General features: G+C 51.1%; 1 protein-coding gene across 1 annotated transcript; it reads right to left on the minus strand.

Annotated features, from left to right (window-relative positions):
* Nucleotides 1-453: 453 nt before the first annotated feature.
* Nucleotides 454-11,081, minus strand: LOC146422549 (polyglutamine-binding protein 1-like). The gene is made up of 9 exons (XM_085046272.1): nt 11,059-11,081; nt 10,381-10,452; nt 9,341-9,452; nt 8,397-8,506; nt 6,897-7,001; nt 5,407-5,467; nt 2,121-2,332; nt 707-967; nt 454-613 (listed from the first exon to the last, which is right to left on the minus strand). The coding sequence occupies exons 2-7, from the start codon at nt 10,445-10,447 to the stop codon at nt 2,182-2,184; spliced, it is 606 nt and encodes a 201-aa protein (XP_084902398.1). The 5' UTR covers nt 10,448-10,452; nt 11,059-11,081; the 3' UTR covers nt 454-613; nt 707-967; nt 2,121-2,181.
* Nucleotides 11,082-11,152: the final 71 nt, after the last annotated feature.

Consider the following 11,152-nt stretch of genomic DNA (forward strand, 5'->3'; position numbering starts at 1 on the left):
CTTGTGCAAGGACCTCGTGGGTGTGCAAGGAGCCCAGCAGGGACCCTGGGGGTGTGCAAGGACACTCCTGGGCGTGCAAGGACCTCATGAGTGTGCAAGGAGCCTCGTGAACATTCTGAACCCCCGTGGGTGTGCAAGGACATCCATGAGTGTGCAAAGACCTTCACGAGTGTGCAAAGAGCCTCGTGGGTGTGCAAGGAGCTTGGTGAACATTCTGAACCCCCCTGGGTGTGCAAAGCCCACCCCCCAGGCCTCTCCCCTTGCACACGCCTGTGCAACACCCCAAAAAACCCCAAAAATCCCCAAATAACCCCAAAAAACCCCTCAGAAAAACCAAAAAAAACCCAAATAAAACCCCAATAAAACCCCAATGAACCCAAATAAATCCCCAATAAACTCCAATAAACCCCAAAAAAACCCCAAAATCCCAAATAAACCCCAAAAAAACCCCAATAAACAAAAAAAACCTCCAGTTTTATTTCGGGGCAGTTTGGGGTTTGAGGATTTGGGGATCCCTGGGGATTTGGGATCCACTGATGTTTTTTGGGGGAAAATTCGATATTTTGGGTGGGATTTGGGATTCCCCTGCTGTTTTGGGGGAGATCTGGAGACCCTCTGATGGGTTTTGGGGGAAATTTGGAGATCCCCTGATATTTTGGGGGAGATTTGGGGACCCTCTGATGGTTTTGGGGAGGATTTGGGACACCCTGGGATATTTTGGGGTGAATTCTGAGTCTGGGGGCTCAGGGTTTGGGGTGTCCTAATTGGGTCTGGGGTCCCCATTTGGGTTTGGGGTCTGATTTGGGTCTGAATTTGGGTCTGGGGTCCTGACTGGGTCTGGGGGCTCAGGATTCAGAGTGTCCCCAGTCAGGGTGTCCCCAGTGGGATCTGGATTTGGGTCTGGGGTCCTGTTTGGGTCCGAATTGGGTCTGGGGGCTCAGGAATTGGGGTGTCCCTGGTTTGGAATCTCAGGGTTTGGTGTCCAAATGGGTCTGGGGGCTCAGGATTTGGGATGTCTGTGGTTCAGGCTGTCCCCAGTTGGGTCTGGGGTCTGATTTGGGTCTGGGGTCCCAATTTGGGTCTGGGGGCTCAGGATTCTGGATGTCCCCAGTTTGGGGTCTCAGTGTTCAATGTCCCATTTGGGTCTGGGGGCTCAGGGTTTGGGCTGTCCCCTTTTGGGTTTGGATTTGGGTCTGGGGTCCCAATTAGGATTTGAATTGGGTCTGGGGGCTCAGCAATTGGGTCTGGGGTCTGAATTGGGTCTGGGGTCTCTCTCAGTCAGTCCTTGGCCTGGGACACCTCAGCGTTGGCTCTGAGCACAGCCCTGAGCTGGGTGAGGGTTTGGGTCAGGATTTGGGTCTGGGGTCCCGATTGGGGTCCCAGTTTGGGTCTTAGGAATTGGGTCTGGGGTCTGAATTGGGTCTGGGGTCTCAGTCCTTGGCCTGGGACACCTCAGCATTGGCTCTGAGCACAGTGCCTGGGCTCAGGTAAGGGTTGGGATTTGGGTCTGGGGGCTCAGGATTTGGAGTGTCCCCAATCAGGGTGTCCCCAGTTGGGTCTGGGGTCCCAATTGGGATGTGAATTGGGTCTGGGGTCTGAATTGGGTCTGGGGTCTCAGGAATTGGGTCTGGGGTCTCAGTCCATGGCCCGGGAAACCTCAGCGTTGGCTCTCAGCACAGCCCCTGGGCTGGGTAAGGGTTTGGATTTGGGTCAGGATTTGGGTTTGGATTTGGGGTGTCCCCAGTCAGGCTGTCCCCAATTGAGTCTGGGGTCCCAATTGGGATGTGAATTGGGTCTGGGGTCTCAGGAATTGGCCCGGGAGGCCTCGGCATTGGCTCTGAGCACAGCCATGAGCTCGGTAAGGTTTGGGTTTGGATTTAGGTCTGGGGGCTCAGGATTTGGGATGTCCCCAGTCAGGGTGTCCCCAGTCAGATCCCAATTTGGGTCTGGGGTCTGAATTGGGTCTGGGGCCTCACGAATTGGGTCTGGGGTCTCAGTCCTTGGCCCGGGACGCCTCAGCATTGGCTCTGAGCACAGTGCCTGGGCTGGGGTAAGGGTTTGGATTTGGGTCAGGATTTGGGTCTGAGGTCCCGACTGGGATCCCAATTTGGGTCTGGAACCTCACAAATTGGGTCTGGGGTCTCAGGAATTGGGTCTGGGGTCCCAATTGGGTCTGGGGTCTCAGTCCTTGGCCCGGGAGGCCTCAGCATTAGCCCTGAGCACAGCGCCCGGGCTGGGGTAAGGTCTCTGCTGGAAGAGCGGCCCTGCGGCTGTGGTGTCAGCGCCGGTCTTGGCCTCGTTGCGCTTGGGGAGACCTGAGGACCAGGAGCCTCTGCGGGGCAGAAAACAACTGAAATTAGTCCAAAATGAACTGAAATCACATCGAAATCACCCCAGAATTGCACCAGGAGCCTCTGCGGGGCACAGAGCAGCCAAAATCAGCCCAAAATGAACCAAAATCACACCGAAATCAGCTCAAAAATCACCCTGAAATCAGCTCAAAAGCAGCCTGAAATCACTCCAAAATTGGACGAGGAGCCTCTGTGGGTGAGAAACCAGACTGGAATGAGCCCAAAATGAACCTAAATCACCCCAAAATCACCCCTGAAATCACCCCAAAAATCACCCCAAAATCATCCCAAAAACCAGCCTGAAATCACACTGAAATCAGCGCAGAAACAACCCAAAACCACCCCAAAACTGGGCCAGGAGCCTCTGCGGGACACAGAGCAGCTGAAATTACCCAAAATGAACCGAAATCACACCGAAATCACCCTAAAATTGGACCAGGAGCCTCTGCGGGTGAGAAACCAGACTGCAATGAGCCCAAAATGAACCAAAATCACCCCAAAATAACTCGAAAAATCGCCCTGAAGCCACCCTGAAATCACCCAGAAATCACCCCAAAATCAGCCCAAAACCAGCCTGAAAACAGCCCAAAATTGGACCAGAAGCCTCTGCGGGGTACAGGAGAACAGCCGAAATTACCCAAATCACCCCAAAATTCACCCTGAAATCACACAAAAATCAGCCCCAAAACAGCCTGAAAACAACCCAAAACCAACCTAAATCACCCCAAAATTACCCCGAAATCACCCCAAAACCAGGGTCACCCTGAAATCAGCCCAAAATCAGCCCAAAATTGGACCAGGAGCCTCTGTGGGTGAGAAACCAGACTGGAATTAGCTGAAATCACACCAAAATCAGCCCAAAATCACCCCAAAACCAGAGTCACCCAAACCAGCCTGAAAACAGCCCAAAAGCACCACAAAACCACACTAAAAACAGCCCAAAACCAGCCCAAAATCACACCACAACCGGGGCACCCCCAAAAAAGCCCAAAATCACCAGAAAAACAGCCCCAAAACACACCAAAAGCAGCCCCAAATCAGCCTGAAATCACCCCAAAACCAGTGTCACCCCAAAATCGCCCTGAAAATCCCAAAATTGGACCAAGACCCCCTGCGGGACAGAGGAGTCACCCCAAATCACACCAAAATCAACCAAAATCACCTCAAAATCAGCCCAAAATCACACCCAAAGCAGCTCCAAAGCAGCCCAAAAACATCCCAAAATTGGACGAAGAGCCACTGTAGGACACACGAAAAGAGCTGAAATCAGCTGAAATCAACTTAAATCACACCGAAATCACTCCAAAAGTGGGGTTAGCGCAAAATCACACCAAAATCAACCTAAATCAGCCCAAAAATCAGCCCAAAATTAGCCCAAAATTGGACCAAAATCACACCAAAATCAGCCCAAAATCAGCCTGAAATCACCCCAAAACCAGTGTCACCCCAAAACACACCAAAATCAGCCCAAAATTGGACCAAAAGCCCCTGCAGAACAGAGGGGGAACCCAAAATCAGCCGAAATCAGCCCCAAATCAGCCCAAAATCAGCCAGAAAACACCCCAAAATCACCCTGAAAACACACCAAAAGCAGCGCAAAAACACACGGAAATCAGCCTGAAAACTGCCTGAAATCACACCGAAAACAGCCTGAAAATCACCCCAAAAATCACCCAAAAATCACCCAAAATTGGACCAAGAGCTGTTGTGGGACACACGGGGGTCACCCCAAAACCACCCCAAAACCAGCCTGAAAACAATCCAAATCCACCCCAAAACAACCCCAAAACAACCCCAAAACCACCCCGAAATCACACCCAAAACAACCCAAAATCAGACAAAAAGCAGAGCAAAATGAGCCAAAATGAGCCCGAAAAAAGCCAAAATTCAGCCCAAAACCAGCCTGAAATCACATCAAAATCACACCAAAACCAGCCTGAAACTGGGGTTATCCCAAAACCGGGGTCACCCCAAAATCACCACAAAATCACCCCGAAACCAGCCTGAAAACACATCAAAATCAACCCAAAATAACCTCAAAATTACCCCAAAACCACCCCAAAATCACACCAAAAACGGTCTAAATTCACACCAAAATAATCTCAAAATCACCACAAAATCAGCCCAAAATCAGCCCAAACACAGGATCATCCCAAAACCTGGAGTCACCCCAAAATCACACCGAAAAGAGCCCAAAATTGGCCCAGGAGTCCCTGGGGGACACAGCGGGGAGCCGAAATCAGCCAAAATCAGCCAAAATCAGCCCAAAAACTGCCTGAAAACTGCCAGAAATCACCCCAAAATCAGCCTGAAAACACATGAAAATCACACTGAAAACAGCCCAAAACTGGGGTTATCCCAAAACTGGGGTCACCCCAAAATCAGCCTGAAATTGGCCTGAAAAGAGCTCAAAATCACCCCAAAATCACCCCAAAATCAGCCCAAAATCACACCGAAAACAACCCAAAAACACCCCAAAACTGGGGTCACCCAAAGCAGCCCAAAACCAACCTGAATCACCAGAAAATCAGCCCAAAATCAACCCAAAAAACCCCAAAATCACCCTGAAAGTGGGGACACCCCAAAACCAGCCAAAAACAGCCCCAAAAAAACCCCCAAATCACCCAAACTTACCCCAAAACCACCCCAAAACCAGCTCAAAATAACCCTAAAATCACCCCAAAATCACCCCAAAACCCAGGATCACCCCAAAATTACCCCAAAATCCCCCCAAAATCCCCCAAAATTACCCCAAAATCACCCCAAAATTATCCCAAAACCAGCCCAAAACCCAGGATCACCCCAAAATCACCACAGTCACCCAAAATTACCCCAAAATCACCCAAAACCACCCAAAAATAACCCCAAAATCACCCCAAAATCACTCTAAGACCAGCCCAAAATAACCCTAAAATCACCACAAAATAACCCTGAAATCACCACAAAATCACCCCAAAACCAGCTCAAAAAACCCCCAAATCACCCCAAAACCCAGGATCACCCCAAAATCCCCCCAAATCCCCAAAATTCCCCCAAAATTCCCCAAAATCCCCACCTGGGTGCATCCGAATAGGCGCTGGGGTCCATGGGGTCAAGCTCCTCGTCCTTCCGGCCACCTGGGGGTCACTTGGGGTCACTTGGGGTCACTTGGGGGGTTCAGCCCACCTGGACCCCAAAAATTTTGGGGGGTTTTCCCAAATTTTGGGGGATTTTTCCCCAATTTTGGAGTTTTTCTCCCAAATTTTTGGGGTTTTTTCCCAATTTTTGAGATTTTTTTCCTCAAATTTTTTTGTTTTTTCCCAATTTTGGGGTTTTTTGCCCAAATTTGGGGTTTTTTTCCTAAATTTTGGGGTTTATTTCCCAAATTTTGGGTTTTTTTTCCCCAAATTTTGGGTTTTTTTCCCAAATTCTGGGGGTTTTTCCCAAATTTTGTGGTTTTTACCCATATTTTGGGGTTTATTTCTCAGATTTTTTTGTTTTTTCCCAAATTTTGAGGTTTTTTCCCATATTTTGGGGGTTTTTCCCAAATTTTGGGGTTTTTTTCTCAAATTTTGGGGTTTTTTTCCCATATTTTGAGTTTTTTTCCCCAAATTTTGGGTTTTTTTCCCAAATTCTGGGTTTTTTTCCCAAAGTTTTGGGGGCTTTTTCCCCCAATTTTTGGGGTTTTTTCCCCAAATTTTGGGTCTCCCAGGCCTATGACGGTTTGTGGGTTCCCTGATGGATTTGGGGTGTGAATTTTTGGGGTTTTTTCCCAAATTTTTTGGGTTTTTTTCCCAAAGTTTTGGGTTTTTTTCCCAAATTTTGGGGTTTTTTTCCCTAATTTTGGGGTTTTTTTCCCCAATTTTGGGGTCTCCCCAGGCTTTGGGTTGTTTTTTTGGATTTTTGGGGTTTTTCCCAAATTTTGGGGTTTTTTCCAATTTTGGGTTTTTTTCCAGATATTTGTGGGTTTTTGGGGGAATTTTTGGGGTTTTTTCCCAAATTTTGGGGTTTTTCCCCCAAATTTTGGGTTTCCCAGGTTTTCGAGTTTTTTCTCTGATGGTTTGGGTTTGAATTTTTGGGTTTTTTCCCAAATTTTTTTGGTTTTCCCCACAGATTTTGGTGGTTTTTTCCCCAAATTTTGGGGGGTTTTTTCCAATTTTTGAGATTTTTTCCTCAAAATTTTGGGATTTTTCCCCAAATTTTGGGTTTTTTTCCCCAAATTTTGGGTTTTTTTCCCTGATTTTGGGGGTGTGAATTTTTGGGGTTTTTCTCCCAAATATTTGAGGTTTTCTCCCGAATTTTGGGTTTTTTTCCCAAATTTTGGGGTTTGTTTTTTGGGGTTTGTTTCGATTTTGGGTTTCTTTATTTTGGGGTTTTTTTCCCCAATTTTTTGGGGTCTCCCCAGATTTTGGTGGTTTTTTATGTTTGGGGTTTGAATTTTTGGGTTTTTTTTCCCAAATTTTTGGGTTTTTTTCCCAAATTTTGGGGTTTTTTCCCCAAATTTTTTGGTTCTTCCCCAAATTTTGAGATTTTTTCCCAAATTTTGGGTTTTTTGCCCAAAATCACCTTTTTTTGCCTTGGAATAAGGCGCCAGCTCCTCCCGCCGGTGGAATCGCCGATCCCGAGGAGTTTCCTCTTTCTCGTGAGACCTTTCGGGGTTTTCCTCTGGCTCTGGGCGTTTGGGGTTTAAAGTGATCCTAAATCCCCCAAATCCCCCAAATTTGCTGATTCCCCGAATCCCCTGAATGCCCCAAATTCCCAAAATCCCTCAAATGCTCCTGAATGCCCCAAAAATCCCTTAAATGCCCCAAATGCCCAAATTTCCCCCAAATACCCCAAATCTCCTGCATTTGCCCCGAATCCCCAAATGCCCACCCAGTCCCAAATCTCCTGTAAGTTTCCAAATGCCAATTCCCGAAAACCCCTAAATGCCCTGTCCTCCAAACCCCCCAAATTTCCCCCAAACGCCCCAAATGCCCCGAATTTCCCCCAAATCCTCTAAATCCCCCAAATTTCCCTCAAATCCTCTACATCCCCCAAATTTTCTCCAAATCCCACAAACTCCCAAAATCCCCTAAATGCCCCAAATTTCCCAAATGCCACAAATTTCTCCCAAATGCCCCAAGTTTCCCCCAAATCACCCAAACCCCCAAATTCCCCAAATGCCTCAAATGCCCCAAATCCCACAAATGCCCCAAATTTCCCACAAATGCCACAAATCCCCAAAATCCCCTAAATGCCCCGAATTTCCCCCAAATCCTCTAAATCCCCCAGATTTCCCAAATGCCACAAATTTCTCCCAAATCCTCCAAATCTCCCCCAAATCACCCGAATTCCCCAAATTCCCCTGAATTCCCCAAATCCTCCAAGTTTCCCCGAAATGCCATAAATTCCCAAAATCCCCTAAATGCCCCAAATCCCCAAATGCCCCGGATTTCCCCAAATCCTCCAACCCCCAAATTTCCCAAACGCCCCAAATACTTTAAATAAATGCCCCGATTCCCCAAATTCCTCAAATCCCCCAAATTTCCAAATCCCACAAATGTCCCGCATTTCCCAAATCCTCTAAATCCCCCAAATTTTCTCCAAATCCCACAAATTCCCCAAATCCCCTAAATGCCCCAAATTTCCCAAATGCCACAAATTTCTCCCAAATGTCCCAAGTTTCCCCCAAATCACCCAAACCCCCCAAATTTCACCCAAATTCCCCAAATCTTCCAAATTTCCTCCAAATCTCCTGAATTTCCCCAAATCCCCAAATACCTCAAATGCCCCAACCCCAAACTCTGCAATTTCCCCCAAATGCCACAAATCCCCAAAATCCCCTAAATGCCCCAATTTCCCCAAATCCTCGAATCCCCAGATTTCCCAAATGCCACAAATTTCTCCCAAATCCCCAAATTTCCCCCAAATACTTTAAATCCCCAAATGCCCCAAATTCCCCAAATGCCACAAATCCCCCAAAACCCTGAAATTTCCCCCAAATCCCCTAAATCCCCCGAATCCCCTGAATGCCCCAAACCCCCCAAATTTCCCCCAAATCCCATTTTTGGGTTCCTGGCTCACCTGGGTTTCCCTTCATTCTCTTGGCAGGTTTGGTGATGACAGAGTTTGGGTCGTTTGGGGACAACCAGGACACCAGGTCAGTGTCCACGTTCCAGTAGTAGGGCAGACCGCTAGGAGAGAGACCCTATAGAGCCTATAGAGCCTGGGATGGACCCTATAGACCCTATAGACCCCCAGGAAACACCCTATAAACACCAAATCTGTGTCCACGTTCCAGTAGTACAGCAGATTGCTGGGGAGAGACCCTATAGAGCCTATAGGTACTGGGATGCATCCTACAGACCCTGGGATGGACCCTATGGATCCTATAGACACCAAATCTGTGTTAACATTCCAGCAGTAGGGCAGACCACTGGGAGAGGAACGTACAGACCCTATAGACCCTATAGATCCTTCAGATCCTGGGAAGAACCTACAGAACTCTTAGAGGGACCTACAGACCCTATAGATCCTGGAGGAACCTATGGACCCTATAGACCCTATAGATACCTGGGAGGGACCCTATAGACCCTATAGATACCTGGGAGGGACCCTATAGACCCTATAGATACCTGGGAGGGACCCTATAGACCCTATAGATACCTGGGAGGGAGCCTATAGCCCCTTGGGGTCCTCACAGCCCCTATAGCCCCTATAGCCCTCAGGAGTCCCTGCAGCCCCTATAGATCCCTTATAGCCTCTCTATAGGGTGTGTCACCAGGTGGGATTGATCACTTTGTACCAGGGAGGCATCAACCCCTATAGATCCCCTATAGCTCCCCCATGGATCCCCTATATATCCCCCATAGCTCCCCCACAGATCTCCTATAGCTCCCCTATATCTATAGGGTCTCACCTTCTGGGGTCGATCACTTTGTACCAGGGCAGCATCAACCCCTATAGCTCCCCTATAAATCCCCTACAGATCCCCCCCAGATCCCCTATATCTCCCCTATATCTCTCACCACGTAGGATCGATCACTTTGTACCAGGGCGGCATTAACCCCTCGATGCGCGACGCCTCGTAATCCACGTGAGCATCGTCATAGTCCTCGGCGATGATCTCCTCCTCGGGCTCTGGGGGGCGGGGCTTCGTCAGGCCACGCCCACAGACACATAGCCACACCCACTGACACACCCACTGACACACCCACTGCTCCTAACCACACCCACTGCCACTGGCCCCGCCCACGGACACACCCACTGTCAGTTCTCAGTGACTATCTCCTCCTTGGGCCCTGGGGGGCGGGGCTTTGTCAGGCCACGCCCACGGACACACCCACCACACACAGCCACGCCCACTGCCATTGACCACGCCCACGGACACACCCACTCTCCAATCCTTGGCGATGTTCTCCCTGGGCTTGTCAGGCCACGCCCACTGCACACAGCCACGCCCACCGATACATTCACTGACACAGAGCCACACCCACTGCCCCTGGCCCCGCCCACTGCCACACCCACACCCCAATCCTCTGCGATGAGCTCTTCCTCCAGCTCTGCAGGGGCGGGGCTTGTGAGGACACGCCCACCGCCATTGACCCCGCCCACTGCTCTGGCCACACCCACAGCCACACCCAACTCCCAGTCCTTGGCAATGATCTGGGGTGGGGCTAGGATAGAGCCCCGCCCACCGCCCATAGCCCCGCCCACAGCCTCTAGCCCCGCCCACTGCCCCACCCCAGCAATGCCCATTCCCATGCTCAGGGGGTGTGGCCAACTAAGGCTCCACCCACCACCCTTAGCCCCGCCCCTTCCCTCTGACCCCGCCCACCACAACGCCCTCAGCACATGGGGTGGAGCCACCCAGGCCACACCCACAGCCACACCCACCCCAAAGCCACACCCAATCAGCCCCACCCACCCTAAAGCTACACCCCATCTCAGCCCCGCCCCATTTTGAGCACCACAAGAGCCACACCCATCCTGGCCCCGCCCCCTCTGAGACCACACCCTCCCTGACCACACCCTCCCAGGCCCCGCCCCCTTAGGCCCCGCCCCTCACCTGGCTCCACGTGCTTCAGCAAGCCGCGCTTGGCCAGGCGAGACTGCAGAGCCACGGGCAGCGGCATGGCGGCTGGGGACAGAGTGACCGGAGTGACCAGAGTGACCAGAGTGACCGGAGTGACCGGAGTGACCAGAGTGACCGGAGTGACCAGAGTGACCGGTGACACTGGGGACACCGGGGAGAGACCAGAGAGTGACCAGGAGTGACCGGGGACACCAGGGACACCAGGGAGTGACCGGGGAGTGACTGCAGAGTGACCGGAGTGACCGGGGAGTGACTGAAACTGATCGGGGAGTGACCGGTGACACCGGAGAGTGACCAGAAATGACCGGTGACACCAGGGACTGACCGGGGAGTGACCGAGACTGACCGGGGACACTGGGAACTGACCGGGTAGTGACCAGGGAGTGAGCAGAAGTGACCGGGAGCTGACCGAGACTGAGCGGGACTGACCGGAGGCACTGGGAACTGACCGCAGAGTGACCGGAAGCCCCAAACGCACCGGTAACCGCGGCAAGCCGAGCGCGGGGAATGGCGGGGAGCGCGGGGAGCCAAGGGACAGCCCGGGAGCCGCCGGAGCCTCTCCGGTAACCCGCAGATCCCCCCGGAAACCCCAAAAACCCCAAAAATCCCCAAATTCCCCCAAATCCCCCCGCTCCCCCCAGCCCCGCTCACCCCAACTCCCCCGGAAGCGCTACCGGCGCCGACCCGCTCACGTGACCGCGGCCCCTCTAGCCACGCCCCCGTTGCCCTGGTAACCGACAAACCA

This window comes from Lichenostomus cassidix, unplaced genomic scaffold (genome assembly GCF_008360975.1).
Source record: "Lichenostomus cassidix isolate B80296 unplaced genomic scaffold, HeHo_3.0 HiC_scaffold_40, whole genome shotgun sequence".
Taxonomy (NCBI): Eukaryota; Metazoa; Chordata; class Aves; order Passeriformes; family Meliphagidae; genus Lichenostomus; species Lichenostomus cassidix.

What these genes read in the sequence shown, in the direction of transcription:
- LOC146422549 (XM_085046272.1), bottom strand. Translation starts at nt 10,447, where the DNA reads ATGCCGCTGCCCGTGGCTCTGCAGTCTCGCCTGGCCAAGCGCGGCTTG. An exon ending in GCTGAAGCACGTGGAGCCAG is followed by an intron (nt 9,453 to 10,380) that starts GTGAGGGGCGGG and finishes CCCGCCCCCCAG; the next exon opens with AGCCCGAGGAGGAGATCATC. An exon ending in TTATTCCAAGGCAAAAAAAG is followed by an intron (nt 5,468 to 6,896) that starts GTGATTTTGGGC and finishes AGTGACCCCCAG; the next exon opens with GTGGCCGGAAGGACGAGGAG.